The sequence below is a fragment of the Podarcis raffonei genome, chromosome 9 (genome assembly GCF_027172205.1).
Source record: "Podarcis raffonei isolate rPodRaf1 chromosome 9, rPodRaf1.pri, whole genome shotgun sequence".
Classification (NCBI taxonomy): Eukaryota; Metazoa; Chordata; class Lepidosauria; order Squamata; family Lacertidae; genus Podarcis; species Podarcis raffonei.
In genome coordinates this window covers 19,505,876-19,531,213 of record NC_070610.1, presented here as the reverse complement: position 1 = coordinate 19,531,213, position 25,338 = coordinate 19,505,876, and the positions used below count along the sequence as shown (strand labels likewise).

The window sequence follows — 25,338 nt, the reverse complement described above, 5'->3', positions numbered from 1 at the left end:
TATTTTGGGCCTTTGTGGAAGCCGCCCTTGGCTACAGAAAGTGGGTTGTTGGAGGCGAAACAAACCACAGTCTCTGGCTTATGGTGGCCGGAATTCATGATGCTATAGCAAAATATCCAATAAAACAGCAGGAGGGCTTTACAGTATTGCAGCAAAATACATTTCCGCACTGAATGGTTTTCTTGGTGTGCATTACTTCCTTGACCACAGCTAGAATGCTTTCACCTTATCTTGCTTATAGTTGTTACAGTTGCCTTGATGCCCATTTCTACGACGATGAAACGATCACGGTAATCCTTGTGGAGAATTCACAGCAAGAGGGAAAGGAGAGGATTTTGGCTCAGTTGCCGTTATCATCCGTGTATACCGAGGAAAACCAGGGTTTGGAATTCAGCTGGAATTCCTCTCAAAGGTACGGATTGGACTTCCAGATTTTCTCCTAACCCTTTTGCATTAAGAAGGATGCAGGTTGAACGGCTGAACTGAAATGACTGCACATTCCCAAGTAAATGGCAAAATGTTGTTCCTCTTGGGTCAAGCGTGGCTCTTAACTTTCCTAAATGCCCTTGTAGGTAGTTCTTTAAGCAGCTTCCTTGTACATACCATATTTTCCCGTGTATAAGACGCCCCCATGTTTAGTAAAGGTAAAGGGACCCCTGACCATTAGGTCCAGTAGTGACCGACTCTGGGGTTGTGGCGCTCATCTCGCTTTATTGGCCGAGGGAGCCGGCGTACAGCTTCCGGGTCATGTGGCCAGCATGACTAAGCCGCTTCTGGCGAACCAGAGCAGTGCACGGAAACGCCATTTACCTTCCCGCTGGAGCGGCACCTATTTATCTACTTGCACATTGACGTGCTTTCGAACTGCTAGGTTGGCAGGAGCAGGGACCAAACAACAGGAGCTCACCCCGTCGTGGGGATTTGAACTGCCGACCTTCTGATCGGCAAGTCCTAGGCTCTGTGGTTTAACCCATAGCGCCACCCGCGTCCATGTATAAGACACCCCCTATTTTTAGGAATTCGTATTTAAGAAAATAGGGGGGAGATTGCCCTGTGTATAAGACGACCCACAGTTTTCCACATAATTTTAATGTTAAAAAACCTAGTCTTATACACGGAAAAGTATGGTAACTTGCACTATTGGGGCAATATCCAACTAACTTATTCCATGGGTGCAAGGATTTTCATTAGCGCAACAGAACTTTCTCCCCATGTACCCTCTATTCTGGGTTTTCCCCACCCCCAGCAGTCTGGAGCAGATTTGGAGGTGTTGTGGGGCACACATGGGGAGAAGGGGGAAGATTTTTGTTGCACAAGCGGAAGTTCTTGTGTTGATGGAATGTGTTAGTTGGATGCAGCCCCATTGTCTCAGGTAGACTATTTTGCGAAACCTGAGATTTAGGGCTGAACGTGTGCTGAAAATAAAGCTGGTGATGTGTGCTTTCATAATTCTGCAACATTTCCACTCTCCTGCCAGCAGCGTTGAGAGATTTGGCAACTGTGTAAGAATTAGCTGAGCATTCATGAGAACATAAAATACGTACCGGCCTAACTTACCCGGTCATTGTAAAAAGATAACTGAGGTTCATTTCACTTTGAATATTCTAAGCACTGTATAAATTATAACTGCTATTACGTTAAGCTGCCCTGTTTAAACTCTGGGCCTATTTCTCATCTATTAGTATATCGTTGCCCTTTACATTTTATTTTCAGCTTCTTTCAAAAGCATGCAGAGAAATCAGAGTCTTAAGAGGTGGTTTGGGCAAAAATGGCAGAGGAGGAAATTCAGTGACAAAGATGTACCGTAGTTTTCGCTCTATAAGACGCACTTTTCCCCTCCTAAAAAGTAAGGGAAAATGTGTGTGTCTTCTGGAGCGAATGCAGGCGGGAGGCTCTGCTCAGTGCTCCCTTTAATGAGCCGCGTGGAGCATGTGTGCGGCTCTTGGGGGCTTTTCCCCGAGGAGGGGGAAGGGCTCCGGTCGCTCTTTAAAGGGAGTGCGGCTCTTGGGGGAGCCTTAGCCGCGCGCAGCCCCTCCCGGGCAGGGGATGAAGGCTCCCTTTGCCCAGGAGAGGCTGCGCGCGACTGAGCTTAGCTGCTCAGCCTCTCCCGGGCAGGGGAACCTTCATCCCACTGCCCGGGAGAGGCTTCACGCGGTTATCCCATAAGCCAGGACAGCAAGCGGTATCGCTGCGCAGCAATCCTTCTTGCTTTCCTGGCTTCTGGGTTTCAGAATTGTTTTTTCCTTGTTTTCCTCTTCCAAAAACTAGGTGCGTCTTATGGTCTGGTGCATCTTATAGAGCGAAAAATACGGTATGTGATGAAATCTAGGTCATACACTAAAGCAGGCATCCCCAACCTTCAGCCCTCCAGATGTTTTGGACTACAATTCCCATCATCCCTGGCCACTGGTCCTGTTAGCTAGGGATCATGGGAGTTGTAGGACAAAACATCTGGAGGGCCGCAGGTTGGAGATGCCTGGAGTGAAGTTTCAAATTTCCATTTGGAGTTAACAAGGAATTTGTAGTCTTAGCATCTTTCTTCCCTGGTCTTAACTAGATTGGATATGCAATGTGAGGACATTCCTACACAGGCTGTCACCATTGAGGGTCAGTGGAGGGTGTTGGAGAACATGAAAGCCCAGTATGTTGCTGTAAATGGCATCCGAAAAGTTTCCTGTGTGGTGAGTATCCCATGGACAGATTTTGCATTTGACCCGTTGACAGGATGGTTCATTGTATGCTTAATCAGTAATAAGCACCACTGTGTTGACTGGGAGTTGTTCTCAAGTCATTTTGTATATGACTGCAGGCTTTGTTTTTCTGGGGTCGTGACTGAAGATATCAAGGTCCCTCAGCAATCAAAAGCATTAACCTATATAGTAAAAATAGTTCAGTTATCCTCTCTATTGGCACAGGAACAGTATTCTGCTGCAGTGAAGATGTGGAGAACAAAATTTCTTTGCTATTGCTTTGCAAATACTTTTTATGTAGGTTGAAGTGATGTATTGTATTTCTTTGATTCTGAAGTTTTATGATCATTGTACTACATTTTTTACTCAGAAATTGTTACAGTTTTCACAACACAATAAAATTATATCGAGAACAAATGAAATGAAAAGGAAGAAAGAGAAACGACAAAAGAAAAGAGAGGAAGGCAGAGGAAGGAAGAAAAGAGAGGAGAAATAGACAATAGATATAAACACATAATTATATACAGTGGTACCTCAGTTTTCGAGCATCTCTGAAGCCAAATGTTTCGGTTTTTGAACGCCGAAAACCCGGAAGTAATTGCTTCCGTTTTCGAATGCTTTTCAGAAGCTTCCACTGAGGTTTTTTTCCAATTTTCCCCATTGAAATTGCAGACTGCCCTTTGCACCTCGGTTTTCAAACGGTCTTCTGGAACAGTTTGAAAACCGAGGTACCACTGTATATATATCCCTCTATTCTAATTCTACCCTAATCTTCGGTCCACATGCAAAGGAGTGAGTCTTCCTAGCTCCCACCTAGGAAGTTTTCCTCAGTCTCATAGCCTGAGAAAAACCCACTCTTTCCTGCCTCCCTCACAGACCCCTCCCTTCTGACTGCCACGTATCTGTACGTAACTTATTTTATGTAAATTACATTAATAGAGCAATATAGAAAATAACAATCATAAAAAACAAAGAGAAAAGGGAAAAGAAAAAGCAGATTAAAAGATAAATGAAACTTTCACTTCCCTGTCTGCCAATCATTTGTGTATCAATTATTCAAAATATTTAACATATTTTCTTTTCTAACCTTTATTGGCATAAGTTAAAACAGTAGAATCATAAAATCATACGATGTCATCTAAATACATTGATAATTCAAACACATACAATATATAATCATATACAATATACAATCATATACAATATACATATAATAATATAATACTTATACATATAATAGATAAACGTATACAATAGATAATCACCAATGAATAGATCAGGCAACTTTAGATTTAGCTTTAAAGATCTCGGCTAAGTAATAATAATAATAATAATAATAATAATAATGTATTATTTATACCCCGCCCATCTGGCTGGGCTTCCCCAGCCACTCTGGGCGGCTTCCAACTAAATATTAAAATACAGTAATGCATCAAACATTAAAAGCTTCCCTAAACAGGGCTGCCTTCAGATGTCTTCTAAAAGTCTGGTAGTTGTTCTCTTTGACATCTGGTGGGAGGGCGTTCCACAGGGCGGGCGCCACTACCGAGAAGGCCCTCTGCCTGGTTCCCTGTAGCTTTGCTTCTCGCAATGAGGGAACCGCCAGAAGGCCCTCGGCACTGGACCTCAGTGACCGGGCTGAACAATGGGGGTGGAGACACTCCTTCAGGTATACTGTGTTGAGGCCGTTTAGGGCTTTAAAGGTCAGCACCAACACTTTGAAACCCCGAAACAATATTGTACTATATGTTGTACTACGTTTTGAACGTTTATATTTTTGCCGCTGCCTTGCATGGGCTTGGCCCATAAAGGCAGCTATCGGAGCAGTAAAATAAGACCTATCTTTAAAATGTTCCCTTAGCTAAGTTCGAACCTCCGGCACATCCGAGTGTTTGAAATGGACGTGGAAGATGATGGAGAGGCGGAGGAGGAAGAAGAGGAAGAAATGGTCCCTCAGGCAAGCGCGGGCGAAGAGGAGCCCCGCCCGTCTACGAGCAACCAGGAAGAGAGCGTCTTTGCTGGCTCTGCTGAATTAGCAGATGAAATAGGAGAACAGGAATCGAGTCTCAATGCGTGAGCCAAACTCCCGGTTCGCTGGATGCAGGTGGGCGAAACGCTGGCCATAAACCATTCTTAGGGGAATTACCATATTTTTCGCTCTATAGGACGCACTTTTCCCCCTCCAAAAATGAAGGGGAAATGTGTGTGCGTCCTATGGAGCGAATGCAGGGGGGAGGCAGGCAGGAAAAGCCCCCAAAAGCCTCACACAAGCTCCGTGCGGCTCTTGCAGGCTTTTCCTCAAGAGGGAGAAGGGACTGATGCGGCCAGTCAGTCCCTTCTCACTCCTCGTAGAAAAGCCCACAGGAGCCGCACACTCCTTAAAGGGTGCGTGGCTCCTGTGGGCTTTTGCGGGAGGTGGGGGTATTGCCATAGCCGCCATAGCCCCGCTCAGCCTCTCCCGGCTCCAAAGAGCAGGTCGAAAGGAACCCAAAGCCTCTGGAGCGCACTCTGGAGGCTTCGGGTTGCCTTCACTGAAGCCTGGAGAGCGAGAGGGGTTGGTGCGCACCGACCCCTCTCGCTCTCCAGGCTTCCAAGGTAGCCGCCTGAAGGTGACTGAACGCACCTTGAACGGCACCTTGTTTTAGAGGGGGAGAACAAGGGGGGGGGGGAATCTCCCCCTCTCTGCGCAGTGCCTCCTGCCGCTTCGCTGAAGGGGCGCTGGGCAGAGAGGGGGATAATTTTTTTTTCTTGTTCTCCCCCTCTAAAACAAGGTGCGTCCTATGGTTGGGTACGTCCTATAGAGCGAAAAATACAGTAGCTTGTACAGGAGCTGCATGCTGGTGCTTGCGTCTCAAGCCTAATTTCGCTCTTCCCTTCCGGGAGCAGGGAAATAAACAATCGAGTGGCTGGATTAGCACCTCCGATTATGGTTTGTTTAGGAGAAAACGAACCATAAGCACCAGTAGGGATGCAACACAAAACCACTTCTCCACTCTAGGAAGAGGAAAAGGGAACTGGGAGGGCTTGAGATGGAGGCAGATCTCATGCACAAACTCAGTTCCCTAACCTATTTGATGGCCAGGGTTTCTGTCCAGGCTCTTATGTGTTGCGTGGCGAGTTCCCGCCTCCCCCCTCAGAAATAAAGACACGAGACACAAGAATTCGAGTTAATGGGTCAAATTAGGCCACAACTTTATTGATTACAGGAATTGAGCGATATTGGCTTAGGCGTTGGTCCTAACAACTAACTGACTTCAGCCTGCATGCTTGAAGACCGGTGAGGGTTAACCACCAGTAGGGGGACTCTTGCTGATGCACGTCAACTAGGACCTCCCCCAGGGTCACCGCTTGGGGGCGTGCTGTGGGCCCACACCTCCATAGGCTTAGGACAAGGCCACGCCCCCCGGAATCCTTTACCGGACTACCCTTTGCTTTGGGGGAAGGTGATAGCGCTCCTTCCTCCCCTTCATCTGCATAACAATACAACAGTACCCCTACCAATGCCTAACTGCCAATACAGTGGAGTTGTGACGGTTTGCTACGAGGTAGGCGAAAACCAAGTGGCTGGTGCCAATCTGCCAGTTGGGAAAATTCCTACCAGGCCCCTTGACGGCGACCAACCGAAGTCCACAGCAACGTCAGAGAGCCTAGCCTAACGGGTGGGAGGGAAGGGAAAACCAGGTCAGCTGCGGCACGGGAAAGAGGGAGACCCTCGGCCGCGCCAGACCTAAGTAAGGCGAGGCCACGCCCCCCGAGCCAGCCGATTGGCTGGCCTGAAGCCAGCAACCCCACCTCCTCCCTAGCTCGGAAGTGGCTTTGTAGAGAAAAAGGAAGAATATGGCTTTACTCTCCCAGACTAGTTTATAAAAGGCTTTTGTGGGTATGGAAGCATCCCTGACTCTTCCTTTCTTTCCCCAGTACTGCTTCTTGCTTCTGAGTTGCCTGAATAAGTGCAGCGCTGGAAGAAAACAAACCCAACTGCAGCCAGTTCATCCTGCAAACACATATCTGCCCTTTAAACTTAAGACAGTGTTGTGGTTCCAACGCTTCCCTTCCAGTCCCACTGCAACATGAGAAATGGGCTTTAAACTTGGCGTTTTCTGTATTTGTAATGGATGGTAAATTAAACAGTGATATTTTTTCTGTAGTGACTGTGTTGCGGTTTGTGCTTTTGATTCCACGTTTTACTAATTTGTAGTTTAGGTCCGTGGTTCCCAGCGCGGGGCACACGCCCCACATCAAGGCCATTTTATTTTTTAGGGAGGCAATTGGAAGCTTGTTTAGACCAAGTTAATGGCCTTTTAGGCTTCCTCCATGTGAATAGGAGTTCACTGAATGATAAGAATTACAGTGGTACCTTGGGTTACATACGTTTCAGGTTACAGACTTGGCTAACCCTGAAATATTACCTCGGGTTAAGAACTTTGCTTCAGGATAAGAACAGATATCATGCTCCGGCGGTGTGGCAGCAGCGGGAGGCCCCATTAGCTACAGTGGTACTTCAAGTTAAGAACAGTTTCAGGTTAAGAACAGACCTCCAGAACGAATTAAGTTCTTAACCCGAGGTACCACTGTATATGTCATGGGGGGCGGGGGAATATCAGGATTTTAGAGATACTTAGTTGGGCATGGCCAAAAGTTGGAAACCACTGGTCTAGGTGTTTTCTAAATCTAATTTATAGTCTAAGGTGGGTGGGTTTTTAAAAAAGCTTTCAAATGTGAAACAAAAATCTATAAAACAATGAAATGTTTGCCTGTTGCTAAGAAGCCAACACCTTGCCCCAAAAAGTGTTTTACTGTTATTTTAGGATGTACCACATGCACATTAAGCAGAACCAGTCTTCTGCACAAGCAGAGAACTTTTAGCAGGATTTTCTAAAACATCATCCATAATTTTGATTTACTGGACCTTCTACTATTTGTGCTCTCCTCCCAGGGTCTGCAGAGAAAGTGGTCATGTTACATTATGATTTAATGTATAATAATAATAATAATAATAATAATAATAATAATAATAATAATATTTATTATTTATACCCCACCCATCTGGCTGGGTTTCCCCAGCCACTCTGGTCAGCTTCCAGCAAAATATTAAAATACAATAATGTAAATAAATACATATCCTGCACTGGAGATCAATAGTAATAACCCAGAACATTGCCTTTAATGTGTGTGTGTGTGTGTGTGAAATTAAAGAGATTTTATACAAATAAATTTATATAGGATTGCAGCCATTCTTTCAGGTGGTTCTGCTGTGTGTGTGTCCTAGAATGCACTCGGATTATTGTCTTCTTAAATCATCTCTGCAGATAAGCATCAAGGGCAAAGTTAATAGTGCGCACTTATCGACTTTGTTTGTTTTGGACTGAACTGATGGCTAGACCTACAGTTTCCATAGGCTAGCCTTAAAAAGACGGTGGTTAAAGTATTATCATGAGCTGAAGAATAATAAACATTTATTGCTTCACCAGACACGGCAGAGATTCCTCTTTAGAAGTAGTTGTAAAGGGGGGAAAAGGTGTAGCTGGTCTTGAGAAACATGTATTGTCAATCATTTCCCACAGCAATCATTAATTCATTTGTATTCTGTACTTGTAGTTGAAAAGGATTTGTAGATCAAAGGAACGTATGAACTTTGGGTTGTTTAGGCTCAAATAGTGCAGACAGCTCTGATTTTTTTCACATATTGCCTTTGTCCCATAATGTTTAAAAGATGTCTTTCCAACACACACACACACACACACACACACACACACACACACCTAGAAGCACGCTAAATATTAAATTTAAAATAAAATGAGTCTTCCTCTTTTACTACTGGCAAAAGCTTGTGAATTGCGAATCATAGATTGAGAGATTTGCATATATAGGATGACAACGTAGCTCTGCTAAGGTTTTCTATAAAAAGTTCTGACTCTAGCAGTTATTTCTTTCATCCCATATCAGTAAAACTGATGTTAGTATTTGGAGGGGGGGGGGCGGGATTTAAGACAGCAAAGCCGTCACAAATATTGGCTAGAAAGTCCTGGTGTGACAATTTCAGCTGTCATCTGTCTTGAACCAGCTTCCCTTATGACAGAAGTCCGAACAATATAGATAATTCTTTGGTCTGGACAAACCGTGGCAAACTCTGATCTCTGCCTGATGTTACAACTGGGCAGAGCAATCCTCACCGTGTCGGAAACTGGTGGAACTGGTGCCATCTTAAATTAAGGTAGCGTAAATTGCCCCATTCCAAAATTCAGAAGCGGGCTATGAGCCAAACTGAGCCTGAAAACAAGCCTTTCACTTAGAATTTCACCTTTTCTTTTTGGCATTGGCAGTACAGTGGTACCTCGGGTTAAGTACTTAATTCGTTCTGGAGGTCCGTTCTTAACCTGAAACTGTTCTTAACCTGAAGCACCACTTTAGCTAATGGGGCTTCCCGCTGCTGCCACACTGCCAGAGCATGATTTCTGTTCTCATCCTGAAGCAAAGTTCTTAACCTCATAGAATCATAGAATCATAGAGTTGGAATAGACCACGAGGGCCATCGAGTCCAACCCCCTGCCAAGCAGGAAACACCATCAGAGCACTCCTGACATATGGCTGTCAAGCCTCTGCTTAAAGACCTCCAAAGAAGGAGACTCCACCACACTCCTTGGCAGCAAATTCCACTGTCGAACAGCTCTTACTGTCAGGAAGTTCTTCCTAATGTTTAGGTGGAATCTTCTATCTTGTAGTTTGGATCCATTGCTCCGTGTCCGCTTCTCTGGAGCAGCAGAAAACAACCTTTCTCCCTCCTCTATATGACATCCTTTTATATATTTTAACATGGCTATCATATCACCCCTTAACCTCCTCTTCTCCAGGCTAAACATGCCCAGCTCCCTTAGCCGTTCCTCATAAGGCATCGTTTCCAGGCCTTTGACCATTTTGGTTGCCCTCCTCTGGACACGTTCCAGTTTGTCAGTGTCCTTCTTGAACTGTGGTGCCCAGAACTGGACACAGTACTCCAGGTGAGGTCTGACCAGAGCAGAATACAGTGGCACTATTACTTCCCTTGATCTAGATGCTATACTCCTATTGATGCAGCCCAGAATTGCATTGGCTTTTTTAGCTGCCGCGTCACACTGTTGGCTCATGTCAAGTTTGTGGTCAACCAAGACTCCTAGATCCTTTTCACATGTACTGCTCTCAAGCCAGGTGTCCCCCATCTTGTATTTGTGCCTCTCATTTTTTTTGCCCAAGTGCAATACTTTACATTTCTCCCTGTTAAAGTTCATCTTGTTTGTTTTGGCCCAGTTCTCTAATCTGTCAAGGTCGTTTTGAAGTGTGATCCTGGCCTCTGGGGTGTTAGCCACCCCTCTCAGTCATCTGCAAATTTGATCAGGATGCCCTTGAGTCCATCATCCAAGTCGTTGATAAAGACCGGGCCCAAGACAGAACCCTGTGGCACCCCACTAGTCACTCTTCTCCAGGATGAAGAGGAACCATTGATGAGCACCCTTTGGGTTCGGTCAGTCAGCCAGTTACAAATCCACTGAGTGGTAGCATAGTCAAGACCGCATTTTACCAGCTTCTTTACAAGAATATCATGGGGCACCTTGTCAAATGCCTTGCTGAAATCAAGGTAGGCTACATCCACTGCGTTCCCTTCATCTACCAGGCTTGTAATTCTGTCAAAAAACGAGATCAGGTTAGTCTGACATGACTTATTTTTCAGAAATCCATGCTGACTATTGGTGATCACAGCATTCCTTTCTAGGTGCTCACAGACTGTTTGCTTAATGATCTGCTCCAGAATCTTCCCTGGTATGGATGTCAGACTGACTGGGCGATAATTATTTGGGTCCTCTCTTTTCCCCTTTTTGAAAATAGGGACAACATTTGCCCTCCTCCAGTCTGCCGGGACTTCGCCTGTTCTCCAGGAATTCTCAAAGATGACTGCCAGTGGTTCTGAGATCACATCTGCCAGTTCTTTTAACCTGAAGCAATATTTCTGGGTTAGCAGAGTCTTTAACCTGAAGCGTATTTAACCTGAAGCGTATGTAACCCGAGGTACCACTGTAATTATGAGTTGTGGAGGACGTTCTAGTGCACTGTGAGAAAACTGCTTGCATACCATGAGAAATATATTAAATTTAAAGTCTTCTGTGCTCCTAAAGCACCCCTTCATAGAGGGAATGCATCTCTGTTACCTCCTTCCAACCACCCTCTGCTCTGGGGAGGGGCAAATTTATCTGCTAGGTGTTAGGGATGAAAGCATTTCTTCACTCGCTCAGTGCAGATACAGCACAACTGCATATCCTAGGAGAAGTTTGCCTGTTGCATTCTTGTATAAAGCATAGCTCCCGGGCCTATTGCCTTGGAAGCAGGAGCAACAACATTCAGAACAGAACATTTGTACAGAAACTGAGGGTGGACTTCACCACGGTGAATAGCTTTCACAGGTAAATCCTTTAGGATGCAAGAACAATGCATTCTTACCATTTCCATTTTTTTTAAAAAAAGTGCCGTTGGTATCAGAAGTTTGGAAATGCCGAGGTAAAGTTTTGGAATACAGAGGATTGAGAGCAATAGTGCATAGAGGAAGAAGGCTCAAAAGGAAGTTTCTACAATGCGTCCCTGTGCTTTTATTTATTTATTTATTAAATTCCTATACCCCTTTATATTTTTAAGAAAAATCTCAAAGCGGTTTACAGCATATTAAATCAATAAAACATAAATAAAACCATCTGAAGAAAAATATAGAGTATACAGTCAAAGCAACGTGACAGAAAACTAAAATATTATCTTAAGGATTTCAGAATAAAACATTACAAAGGAGGTCAACTACAGAATACATATTTAACACAGTAGGCCAGGTGGAAAGGGCCTTGCAGGGAGCTGGTTTTCTGACCACATCTGCCGTTTGCTGAGCGAATGCTGCCAAAACACACACAGTGTGATTTTCAGTATGCGTGCAACTATCTCAGCGCATAGCTATGATGTGCTGGAAGTTTTTAATGTTTGATGTTTCATCGTGTTTTTAATATTGGGTTGGGAGCCGCCTAGAGTGACCGGGGAAACCCAGCCAGATGGACGGGGTATAAATAATATAAGTCGTTTAGTCATGTCCGACTCTTCGTGACCCCATGGACCAGAGCACGCCAGGCACTCCTGTCTTCCACTGCCTCCTGCAGTTTGGTCAAACTCATGCTGGTAGCTTCGAGAACACTGTCCAACCATCTCGTCCTCTGTCATCCCCTTCTCCTTGTGCCCTCCATCTTTCCCAACATCAGGGTCTTTTCCAGGGAGTCTTCTCTTCTCATGAGGTGGTGAAAGTACTGGAGCCTCAGCTTCACGATCTGTCCTTCCAGTGAGCACTCAGGGCTGATTTCCTTCAGAATGGATAGGATTGATCTTCTCGCAGTCCATGGGACTCTCAAGAGTCTCCTCCAGCACCATAATTCAAAAGCATCAATTCTTCGGCGATCAGCCTTCTTTATGGTCCAGCTCTCACTTCCATACATCACTACTGGGAAAACCATAGCTGTAACTATACGGACCTTTGTTGGCAAGGTGATGTCTCTGCTTTTTAAAATGCTGTCTAGGTTTGTCATTGCTTTTCTCCCAAGAAGCAGGCGTCTTTTAATTTCGTGAGTGCTTATTATTATAGGTCGGAGCCAAGCATGTCATTCTTTCCCTCAAAAGAAAAGAAAAATTTCCTGATTGTAATGCTGACTGCATTACACGCTGACTAAATTAGACATTAGACCATTGGCGAGACATGATAAACACTTCACGGGTTAAACAGGGTATTAAGAGAAATATCTTTTAAAGTTCATAGGGCTTTCTGTAGATTCTCATAGGAACAGAGCTGTAAATTCTCAGTGAGTAAGCCTAACTGCCCGCTCTAGCTGAAGAGCTAAGTTTGCGTCCAATATAACAGTTGCTGACAGAAATTTGCTGGTTAACAGAAACTTGGGAGTAGCTAGGTGATGGTATACAAAACTTGGGTATCGTTTCAGCCGAGATTTTATCTCGCTGTTTATTCAACGCTTCTAATTACACGAGATCAAAATGCATGAAAAAAATAGAGGGGCAAGCAGAGAGGGTTGCCTTTTTCTTATTTCCACTGGAATTAGTGATAGAAGGAAGCGTCAGTGGGTTTTATGGGGCTTCTTGCGAAAGGGTCCTTGGGCAGGGTTTTTAAAATAAGCAACATGTACAAAACAAATAACAAATGCTGGAAATTTAGGGAAAAAGAAGGTACTTTTTACCATATGTGGTGGGAATGTAAGAAAGTAAAGGACTTCTGGGAAATGATTTATAATGAGATTTTTAAAATGTTGCCCTTTTATTTGGTATAGTAGGTACAGAGATTTACAAGCATGATAAAAAAAAGTTTTTATATGTGACAACTGCAGCAAGAATACTATTAGCCTAGTGAGATGGAAGCAAGAAGAACTATCAAGTAAAGAGTGGCAGATGAAACTGATAGATTATGCCGAGTTGGCGAAATAAACTCGGAAAATTTGGAACCAGCAAGACCAGACATTCCTGAAAGATTGGAAGAAAATTATGATATATCTGAAAGACAATTGTAATCAATTGACATCGCTTTTAGGGTTGCAAGAAGTTTTGTAAGGAGAACTATATGAATTATTGCAAAAAAAAAGGACCAAGAAGGAGTTTATTTAGGATTTGGATTTTATAGCAATAATTATTAAAATAAAATGCAAAATCAGAAAGAAAGCTAGAAAAAAAATTAGTCGAGCTTGACAGAAGTCCTAGGCTGTGATAGTCAAAGGTTTGTTATACTGTATAAGATGGGCTGTTTGGAAAAGGTGCAAAACCCAATAAAATATTATATATATATATATATATATATATATATATATATATATATATATATATATATATATATATATATATATCTCAGCGCATAGCTATGATGTGCTGGAAGTTTTTAATGTTTGATGTTTCATCGTGTTTTTAATATTGGGTTGGGAGCCGCCTAGAGTGACCGGGGAAACCCAGCCAGATGGACGGGGTATAAATAATATAAGTCGTTTAGTCATGTCCGACTCTTCGTGACCCCATGGACCAGAGCACGCCAGGCACTCCTGTCTTCCACTGCCTCCTGCAGTTTGGTCAAACTCATGCTGGTAGCTTCGAGAACACTGTCCAACCATCTCGTCCTCTGTCATCCCCTTCTCCTTGTGCCCTCCATCTTTCCCAACATCAGGGTCTTTTCCAGGGAGTCCTCTCTTCTCATGAGGTGGCCAAAGTATTGGAGCCTCAGCTTCAGGATCTGTCCTTCCAGTGAGCACTCAGGGCTGATTTCCTTCAGAATGGATAGGTCTTGCAGTCCATGGGACTCTCAAGAGTCTCCTCCAGCACCATAATTCAAAAGCATTCATGGATCACTGCCTTGCCGTAGCGAAGGGGCTTGAATAACTCAGAGAAGCTATGAACTATGCTGAGCAGGGCACCCAAGATGGACAGGTCATAGTGGAGAGTTTTGACCAAACGTGATCCACCTGGAGCAGGAACCGGCAAGCCACTCCAGTATCTCTGCCAAGAAAACTCCATGGACAAAGGCAACAGGCATATAAAAAGGCAAAAGGTAAGTCTGGCTAATCCCCAAAGACACATTTTCAACAGCTCCGTGCAATACCCCCCCCCCCGATGGGACTGCCTGTAATCTTATGAACCTATGAAAGAAAGCAGCTGAAAATAACATCTGTTTGCTGAAGCTACCCAAGCTTTGAAAGCAGCTCCTGAGCAGTATCTTAACCCCCTAGAACAGGCATGTCCAAAGTTCATTTTGGGAGCCTAATGTGGTCTGCTGGTCGGTTTAATCCAGCCCCTGCGGCAGTTTATTTCCTGGGGTAAAATCTTCAACCCTAAAAAAAGCTTAACAACTTCAATGCTAAAAAAAAGGTTAACAACTTTGGTCGGCCCTCACGGCCCTTCACTTCATCAAATCTGGCCCTCTTTGAAAAAAGTTTGGACACCACTGCCCTTAGAATGCACTTGTGATGTTCTTCAAAGAAATCGAAAACAGCAACCGTTTGTTTCCTTGCCAATAAGGAGAGACATGTAGAGAGAAGAGAGATTTTGGGAAAACTGAAAACTTCTACTTCCTCAGCGCTTCTTTGAGATCAATACGTTCTTGTTCTCATTGAAGAGATAAACCTAGTTAGACTTTCCAAAGCTCAGAATCAATAATTTTGTCCTTTGATGATAATTTCAGGCACCAATTTACACCTCATATTATTAAGCAGTCATTTTTCACATCAACTTGAATTTTTGAGCTGTCCAAGTGTTGAAATGGCCCATTTTGGCCTGGCTGCCCATTAATAAAAGCTCTGGGAGGTGGTGACAGTGATCTTTTTAATCATCCGAAAACACCATGGATAAGCTATCTGTTTATTGCACTGATTGTGCAGATAAAGAAACAGGCATCGAGAGAGATCAGCTTGATGAATAGGCAGGGTTTACTCTGAGTCAGGGCTAAGCCCCAGATTGTTGAGTTATTAATCCATTGGCAAACATCTCTTGCTGAAAGAAAACACTTATCTTAACCCCAAACACTGCCAGCATTACTGTACTGTAACTTGCAACCTATCTGGATCGCACAAAGGTTTTTTGTCCTTCCCATCTCCCCAAAATGTGTTGGTGGCAGCAGCAGCAGCAGCCTTAATTTTTTTTATTGTTTTCTATGTCCCCCTGTGCCTTTCCGTCATTTTAACTTGCTCCCTATGTTTCTGGAGGTCCTGATTCCCCCATAAATCCTTATGGTTCCCCACAGAGGCTATTATCTGAATCACCAGATCTGCCAGAGCTGTCATATTGGCATAGCTGTCAACTTACAGATTTGAAAATAAGGGACCAGCAGCCTCGGAAATAAGGGATCAGCAGCCAAAATAAGGGATTTTAGTCAACCAGCAGCCAAACGAAGCCTCAAGTGGTGGTTCCCACAGCGCAGCAACCCGGCAAAGGGGATGCAGCAAGGAAAACCACCGTCACCTCTCCGCTGGGAAGCGCTGAGCAAAGGCGAGTCCCCAGGCAACGCGGCCGATTTGATCGGCACAAAGCATGCAAGCTCCACCCCCCCAGTCGTTCTTAGACTCCTTATTGGGTGAGCAACACAGCCAAGCAACACAGTTGGAGCCTCCCTCCTCCCTGGCCGGCAGTGAGGGAGAGGAGCTGCTTCCTTTGAAACCCGGGAAATTTAAGGGACATCATCAATAAGGGACAGCAGCGAGACACAGCGCTGGGATAAGGGACTTTCCCGCCAAATAATGGGACGGTTGACAGCTATGCTCTTGTCAGAAATAGTACACCTGAGCCAGCTCTGAGCTAAGGAGAGACCAAAGAGCAACTTGAAAAACATGTAAGTTTTTGTTATTTAAGGCCAGCAACTTTAAGAAAGAGATGTGCATAACGGTGTATCAGGGATGGGTTGGAGGAAGGACTTATTCCTCTCAGCAATAGGTTGGGTTTTTTTTAGGCTTTATTTATTTTCAGTAGGAAAGCCAGATAAATTGTCTTACTCAAAGGAACCCCCTCTTCCCTCTTGTTCATCCATCATAGGTGCACCACAGTGTAACTTTCTAGCAAAAGAGGTGCCAGAACTCACCATGTTCTCTTATAATGGCAATGGCGCCCACCTGAGAGGTGTCAGAATTGAGTTCCGGTGAGTTCTGGCTGAAAAAAAATCCCTGGGTGTACAGTGGTACCTCGGGTTACATACGCTTCAGGTTACATACGCTTCAGATTACAGACTCCGCTAACCCAGAAATAGTGCTTCAGGTTAAGAACTTTGCTTCAGGAAGAGAACAGAAATCGTGCTCCGGCGGCACGGCAGCAGCAGCAGGAGGCCCCATTAGCTAAAATGGTGCTTCAGGTTAAGAACAGTTTCAGGTTAAGTACGGACCTCTGGAACGAATTAAGTACTTAACCTGAGGTACCACTGTACATTATTTAACAAACCATGTAAATACCGAGATTGGTTGCAGGCATTAGGTAGCACCACGCTCAATGTTTTAGCAGATTACTCCTGAGTTTGCCGTGTGTCAATGGTGGTGTCCTCGCCCTGTTGTTGCTTCTGATGTGTTCAATAAAATGTGCTATGTTTCCTCAAAATCCCCCCCCCCCAGCTTTAGGTTGCTTGGATGTTTCTAGTAAAGAAGAAGAAGAAGAAGAGGAGTTTGGATTTGATATCCTGCCTTTCACTCCCTTTAAGGAGTCTCAAAGTGGCTAACATTCTCCTTTCCCTTCCTCCCCCACAACAAACACTCTGTGAGGTGAGTGGGGCTGAGAGACTTCAAGGAAGTGTGACTAGCCCAAGGTCACCCAGCAGCTGCATGTGGAGGAGCGGAGACGCGAACCCAGTTCACCAGATTACGAGACTACCGCTCTTAACCACTACACCACGCTGGCTCTCAGGTAAAGGGACCCCTGACCATTAGGTCCAGTCATGACCCCTTTCATAAAAAACCAGAGGCTTTTCTCCTGGGCATGGTAGGCCAATTGGTGTCAAAGAAAGATAGGATGTTCTTTATGTATGCTACAACAGCAGCAAGAGTGTTACTAGCAAAGTATTGGAAGACACAAGAACTACCCACACTGGAAGAGTGGCAGACGAAGGTGATTGACTACATGGGACTGGCAGAGATGACGAGCAGAATCCGTGACCAAGGGAAAGAGACGGTGGAGGAAGACTGGAAGAAATTTAAACTTTATCTTAAAAATTCTTGTAAGATTATGGAGTGTTAAAATGTCATGGTTTAAGCATAGCAGATTTGCAGCGATAAATGATTGGACAAAAGGAAAGAAAAGGGTCAAAGAAAGGAATTAATAAATAATTCAGACCAGGGGTTGCTGAAAAAATTTAAAACAGGGATGCAGAAAAGGGAGGCATGGGGAAGTTGCTGAAATTGGGTTTATGAAAAAATTTATGAAATTATACATGTTTATATGTTTGTTTGTTAGTGTTTGTCTTTTGTATTGTTTTATATTATATGTTGAAAAACCAATAAAAATTTTTTTTTTAAAAAAAGGTCCAGTCATGACCAACTCTGGGGTTGCGGCGCTCATCTTGCTTTATTGGCCAAGGGAGCCGGCGTACAGCTTCCCGGTCATGTGGCCAGCATGACTAAGCCGCTTCTGGAGAACCAGAGTAGTGCACGGAAACGCCGTTTACCTTTCCGCCGGAGCGGTACCTATTTATTTACTTGCACTTTGACGTGCTTTCGAACTGCTAGGTTGGCAGGAGCAGGGACAGAGCAACAGGAGCTCAGCCCGTCACGGGGATTCGAACCACCGACCTTCTGATCGGCAAGCCCTAGGCTCTGTGGATGTTTCTACCATGAGCACAATGTTCCAGGTGTAGAAGGTAAAAATGAACTGACATTGGGATACATTCCTGGAGAGCATCCTCTCTCTGTATAGGGGATGCAAGGTCCCTGAAGTTCAAAAGACAGCATTTCTTCTCCACATGGCAGCATTGAGACAGGGATGGGAGCAAGGAATCTTCAGAGAACAATCCTTGAAGGCGGCCAGACAACCCTTGAAGGAGCATAGCTGTCAACATTTCCCTTTTTTAAAGGGAAATTCCCTTATTCCGAATAGGATTCCTCACAAGAAAAGGGAAAAGTTGACAGCTATGCAGAGGAGTGGCAGAGAAGGTTCGGCCACTCCTTGCAGTAGCGACTGATCCTGTAGGGCTCCCGTGGGATATTTGGATTTGATCCTTTAAGACAGTGTTTGTTTGTTTGAAAAGACAACTGGTTGTTTTTAACGGTCGTGGTTTATGGAACTGCTGTATATCGGTGTGCATGGTCCCACATGTGCAAGTTCTGCCTCAGACCTTTGCGCATTCAGGAAGATGGCACTTAAAAATGGAAAGCATAATGCTGGTGGTCAACAAAAGAGGTTTAAAGACTCTCTCAAGGCAAATCTAAAAAAATATAAATAGTATAAACACTGACAACTGGGAGACACTGGCCTGCGAGTGCTCCAATTGGAGAACAGCCTTGACCAAAGGTGTCATGGATTTTGAAGATGCTTGAACTCAGGACGAAAGAGAGAAATGTGCTAAGAGGAGGCATGTTTGGCAAACCCTCACCGTGGTCAACTCCCACCCAGAAACCTATGTCCCCACCATGGAAGGATGTGTGGATCCAGAATTGGCCTCCACAGTCACTTAGGGACTGACTGTTAAGACGATGTTCTTGGAAGACAATTTTACTCGGCTACGAGGGATTGCCGAAGAAGAAGACGAAGAAGAAGAAGAAGACAGAGGGGACTTCTGAGTGTACAGTGGTACCTCAGGTTAAGTACTTAATTCGTTCCGGAGGTCTGTTCTTAACCTGAAACTGTTCTTAACCTGAAGCACCACTTTAGCTAATGGGGCCTCCCGCTGCTGCCGCCGCACCACCAGAGCACAATTTCTGTTTTCATCCTGAAGCAAAGTTCTTAACCTGAAGCACTATTTCTGGGTTAGTAGAGTCTGTAACCTGAAGCATATGTAACCTGAAGCGTATGTAACCCGAGGTACCACTGTATTGGGAATCTCAAGGTTCCTAAGCACAGGAAAATTCTAAGTGTTTTAATATAAATGTGCTTAGTTTCTGTTTGAACATGAGGAGGTCTGAATGATGGTGAGGGGGAAGGCTTGTGTGTGTGTTCCCTCCTGACTTTAAGCCCAAACACCTGAATAGGTTGTTTGTTTCTACATACAAATACAGGTGTGCATAGTCCTGACTGCTGTGTGACTTCTTTATGAAAACAAGTTCTGGTGAAAAGCAATTTGGGGAGAATCGTTGAGTGTACTTAATCACTTTTCTACTTTGTTTCAAAGCAGGCTGATGTGCTGATTTGGAATGGAGAAACGGGGGGGGGGGGGGGGAGTTAAGCGCTGCTCAGTTTTCCATTCTTCAATACCTTCCGAAGGATTTTCTTAAAAGGAAAAATAGCTTCAGGAACAGAGAAAGTGGTGCTGATATTTGCCCTTGCCTTCAGCTTCTTTGCTCCAAATTTCCCCCAGCCACTTTTTCGCTTTTAAATCACTGCATCCTAAACCTGCAATTCCCTAAGAAATCTCGGAGGAAAGGGGCTGTGTGTTGCCTTAAAAAACACAAAAAAAGTTTGCATGAATTTCGGCCCTTAGTTGGCAGGCTTGAGCTCCAGCAATTCCTGTTTCAGCTGCCGAGAGCTGGATTTATATTCACCTGTGCTGAACAAGTTAACCAAAGGGTGCCTCACGTTCTCCTTAGACACTCAGGGTGGATCCAGATTATTAATGATGATGGTGGAGTGCCTCAATTAATTCAGACTGAGACAGGGATTTATCTATCCTAACCGGTTTTGTTTGGCTAGCCTTGAGATGCTTAGAGCCTTTCCAGGAAATGGAATGCCAAGAATGTGGATGTAGATCGGATAAATTATCTGCAATATTTAAATAGCTAACTTAGAAGCCTGGGAGCTAACTGCAATATTTACATGGCGGTTCTGTACACCAAGTGCCACAGCAGAGATGCAAATCTGTTTAATTTCAGTATTGGTCCCATATCTCTTTCAAACTTTTACATTTTTTAAAGAATCTTAAAACCTCCCCCACCCACCCACAATTTGTGTTGGACTGGGTGATTAAACTGTTGCTGTGTTGTTGTTTTTTATCACTGGGCTCTTTCAAATGTATTGGGGAAACTGTATTTTATATTTTAATTATGCTTGTAAGCTGACTTACGGCTTTCTTATGAATGGTAGCATGGTAGCACCATGCATTCCTTAAATAAATTCCTGTAGCATGAAGATCCACTGTTTTTCTGATTGATTGGATCGTGCCAATGACCGTGCCAATGTATGGCCTTGCCCAAGACATTTTGGTGCCTGAGGCAAACCACAAAATGGTGCACCCCACCCGACCAGGAAGAAGGGATGAGCGAAGAGCTACCTCATGAACAAGCAGGGATTAAAGATTTACATTGAGATCTGCTATCCCCGTGGATCCTGCGGCTTAAGGCTTGAGAAAGCCCTCTCTAGCCACTGACAGTGGCGGAGGAACCCTCTCCGGCACCCAGTGCCGGACACCGAGGGGCGGGGCGAACCACCTGGTGTGATGGCCTGGGATTCGGACTTGGAGGCTGAACCTGAGGAATCCCAGCCTGCACAGGAGTCCCCGCCTTCAGAACCAGCTGAGCCGGGGCTGGGGGCTGAGCCTGAAGGGTCCTCACTTGTGCTGGATCCTCAGGTGCAGGCACCAGTTGAGTCTGTTCTGGCTCCTGAGGTGATGGAGGACCCATTGCCTGCAGGTGCTCCACTCTCAGCCCCATCAGAGGAAGCTGAGGTTGCCTCTGGGCCTGGTAACCCTCCAGCCTCTCCTGAGCTGCAGAGGCTCAGGGCAGAGAGGCGGAGGGAACTAAGTTCCTGCAGGAGGAGTGCTCACCTCCAGGCCAGGAGAGGCGAGTCACCTGTGGACCGGGGCCGCCTATGCCTCGGGGCAGATAAAGGCCAGCCAGCCCAGTCCCAGGTTGCGGGAGCAACATTGTTGGTAGCCTGTTCCTGCCTGCACCCTGACCTGCTCTTCTACCAGAGTTCCTGACCCCACCCGACTCCCTGCCTTGGACCCAGCTTCAGCTTTGACGGACAGCCTCCACACCGCACCCTCGACCTTGGACTGGACTCGGACCTCGCCTCACGGTTAACCCTCGGACTAGCACATGGAGGGAGGCAGGGGCCATCTTGTCACCCCCCTCCCAGAGTGGCACCTGGGGTGGATCACCCCCCCCCGCCCTCCACTTTGTACGCCCCTGGCCACTGGTACATTGGCACGATCTGTCCTGAATTGTCTGTAGCAGCACTGCCTCCATGTCAGTTTCCCCCCTCCACTGATCAACCTTTGTGTGGCACTGCGAATAAACAAACTGGCATGAACAGAGCTGGCAGGCTACTGATGAAGAGCGTCAAATGTGAAATTATTTTTGACACTTCTATATGGAAACATCAAGCCAATTGCATGCCTGCAAAGTCCAGCTGTACAAAGAAAGTGGATTTTGCACTCTTGCACAGCAAACCTCTTTCCCCACCAAAACTGGATGTTTTGTGGTAAGGGAACTGAAGGCGGAATGCCCTGGAAAGGGCGGAATAAAAATTGTTTGACATGACATAACCGACCAGGAAGGATGCTCAACAAATAGCCAGCACCATGTGACCTCTCCATAAACTTTGTGCAAACACATCAGGATGAATGCTCATTAGACAGGTTGCCCAGAAGCAAACTTAATCTTGTTGAACATTTTGCAATTGTTTTGCAACTGCAGAGGTGTATGTAGCCTGGCAAATCCAGTGAGTCAGATTTTGTGTTGATGGAGAACTGATGAACCAGAATGTTTGCAACATGGAGACAGGAAAAGAATCTCACAGCTGAGATTGCATCCCTATACAAATCTTGAAATGAAGTCATATTCCATTTTATTGGGAGCTGATCTAATATTTAGTTAAGAATTCAGTTAGCTTCATTTAAGGGGACTCAATCTTTCTTCTTAGGACCCATCCAGACTTTTTAATTTCTGGGTGCATTTTTGCAATCTGCCATTGAATATACTGCATTTGTAGTGGATTTACCGTATTTTTCGCCCTATAGGACGCACTTTTCCCCCTCCAAAAATGAAGGGGAAATGTGTGTGCGTCCTATGGGGCGAATGCAGGGTTTCGCTGAAGCCTGGAGAGTGAGAGGGGTCGGTGCGCACCGACCCCTCTCGCTCTCCAGGCTTCGCGCAGCTCTCCGCAAGACAACTGGGGGCAACTGTTATGACAAAATGTGGCATGGGACCAGGTTTGGAAACATATAGCATGACAGACTTTAGGCCAGGCATAGGCAAAGTCGGCCCTCCAGATGTTTTGGGAGTACAACTCGCATCATCCCTAACTAACAGGACCAGTGGTCAGGGACGATGGGAATTATAGTCTCAAAACATCTGGAGGGCTGAGTTTGCCTAGGACTGCTTTAGGCACTAATTTGAAAGAATTGTCCCAATAAACTAGTATATTTGTGAGGTGGCTCCCTGTCTGTGGAATGCTCTCCCCAAAGACACTCACCTGGAGCCATCATTACATGTTTTTACCTGCCAGGGCAGGTGAAAACATTCCTCTTTCCCCAAGCCTTTGGCCATTAAATAATATATGGCTTGTTGCATGTGCGAGTGTGTGGAGGGACTGTTACTATGCTGTGTATTATGTTTTTTTTTTATGCTGTGTAAATTATGTCCTTGATGGTGCACACCTCCCTGAGATCTTTGGATAGAGGTTGGAATCTAAGCTGAATAAATAATTATAATTTAATTCTTGCCTTGGGTTGACCCCTAACAAACATACCCCAGCAGGCGGGATGGTTGTTCAATGGTTTATACCCAATGCCTTGCCAAAGCCTTACATCCGTAATCAATAAAGCTGTGGCCTAATTTGACCCAATGTGAGTATCCCATGTCTTATTTCTGGGGAGATGGTCATGGGGGAAGGGTTGTCTGGCTCACGCAATGCATAAATAGACATCCGACATACTTTATTCCAAGCTGGCTGCTCTCGGACCTCACACAGAGAATATTAAATGCAATACATCTCAGCAAAGCGACTAAAAAAAGATAGGCAACAGTATCTTTTGATGCCAGCAAAGCCTTTGGTGGGTGGAGTGGAAATTTATCAACAGAGCGCAGCGCAAAATAGGTATGAGAGATATATTTATTTGAACAGTTGGAAGGCTATATCAGGGCTCAAAGGCAGTAATATGAGTAAATAGGCTTGACTTGGAAAGAATACGATACAATAAATATTTATTGCTTTTAGCCATAGGCCATTGCAAATACAATTAAAATGCGCAAACATAAAGCATAAGTAAATATCATATCCGCTTCAAATAAGATCAGAATTAACTCCTTGGGCTTGCTGCTAATTTTAGCCTTTCTCTAATTAACAAGTTTACTTTTACGAGTCCCTGACATTTGGTTCAAAATTCTTGCTCAAATTTTCTTTGCTGCAATTGCAGACAGTGTAACTTGATAGTATATATACTCATATTCATCAGATAACAGATGGATCACTATGTCCTGAATTGGGCACCCGCTCCATTGCGACACAAAATAAGATACCAATTTCTTTCTAGGACGTGCATGCAAAGGGCAGCGCAATAAATAATGAACTAAATTCTATATACAACCATTTCCACAGATACACAATCCATTTCTTACAGGGATATGATGATACCTGGTCTCCAAATAAGTGAATGCAAGTATGTGTCTTTTTTTCAACAGCGGGTAGGAAATATTAGATAAGTACCTTGAAACTCGGGGGTGTTTTTTAATAGCAGCATGTCGCTGAGAGGAACAATTCTTATTAATCATTTCCATGGGATGGGATGGCAGTTGCACATCAGTTGGACACACGTAAAACGACCGCTCCCTGTATTTGAATTCCTCACATAAACTCCATTTGGGTTGAATACAGAATTCCCACTGAAGCTTTTACGTATCATAATACCTAGAAGCCTAGCAAAATTATACAAACTAAACTACATACTGGTGCTAGCCCAAATAAAAGGGGAATTTATGTCCTGGGCAAAAGTAAACTGATCCTGGCTTGGCTGCAGTGATTACCGTATTTTTTGCTCTATAAGGCTCACTTTTTCCCTCCTAAAAAGTAAGGGGAAATGTGTGTGCGTCTTATGGAGCGAATGCAGGCTGCGCAGCTATCCCAGAAGCCAGAACAGCAAGAGGGATTGCTGCTTTCACTGCATAGCGATCCCTCTTGCTGTTCTGGCTTCTGGGATTCAGAATATTTTTTTCTTGTTATCCTCCTCCAAAAACTAGGTGCGTCTTATGGTCTGGTGTGTCTTATAGAGCGAAAAATATGGTATGTATTTATTTGCGTATCGAGGTCCCCAAGCCACCCCAAATAACTCACATGTCACACAGAAATTTTGTTTAAGGTTTTTGGCATAATTTTTGGCGACAACTTTATTAAAATACAAACATGTGAGTGGTTGCTTAGGCATTGATTGCGACTATCTGCCCCCCAGTGGGGGACAGACTGACATTTCGCAAGCCTGCGAAAGTCAGAAAAGAAGAATACATTTGGGGGTAGCGACGGAGCAGGGAACCTGCCCTCAGCCCTCCCCAAATGCAACCAGGGGCTCTTGCATGGCCCTAGCCCCTTGACAGGGTTCAGACAAAAGCAATGGTGAGCCACTGTATTCCTTTAACGGAATCCCTTGCAGCAGCAGCATTAGAGGGGCAGGCACAGCCAATCCATGCCCCTCAACCAACCAAACCATAAACCAATGCCTAACCGCAACCTTACAAGTTGTGACGATTTGCTACGCAGTAGGCAAAAACCAAATGGCCCCAGCCAATCAGCCAGATGGACAAAATTCCTACTGGGCCCCTGCCCCAAGAGCAGACGACCCCATGACAGGCATAGCAAGGTCAAAGCGAACAACCCTAAATATAGGGAGGGAGGGATGGGCAATCCGATGCACGGAGTGAAAAGAGGAAGCTCTACACTTCGTGCAGGGAGTTTTAACATTTTTGGCTGTCAATCACATAATGGCAACATTAACTTCTTCCCAACAACAAGGGAAACCCAATCACAACAGTGGCCAATGATCAATTAGCCCGCC

The 25,338-nt window shown here is 44.8% G+C and overlaps 1 protein-coding gene across 2 annotated transcripts in view; it reads left to right on the top strand.

The window, feature by feature from the left end:
• The window catches only part of ANAPC4 (anaphase promoting complex subunit 4), a 37,239-nt gene extending 30,402 nt beyond the window's left edge, over nucleotides 1-6,837 (top strand). For both annotated transcript variants that reach the window (XM_053404185.1, XM_053404186.1), the window contains 4 exons: nucleotides 242-412; nucleotides 2,558-2,681; nucleotides 4,552-4,794; nucleotides 6,609-6,837. In XM_053404185.1, coding sequence (XP_053260160.1) covers nucleotides 242-412; nucleotides 2,558-2,681; nucleotides 4,552-4,767 — 511 coding nt within the window. In that variant the 3' untranslated portion in view covers nucleotides 4,768-4,794; nucleotides 6,609-6,837. The remainder of the gene's footprint in view (nucleotides 1-241; nucleotides 413-2,557; nucleotides 2,682-4,551; nucleotides 4,795-6,608) is intronic.
• Nucleotides 6,838-25,338: the final 18,501 nt, after the last annotated feature.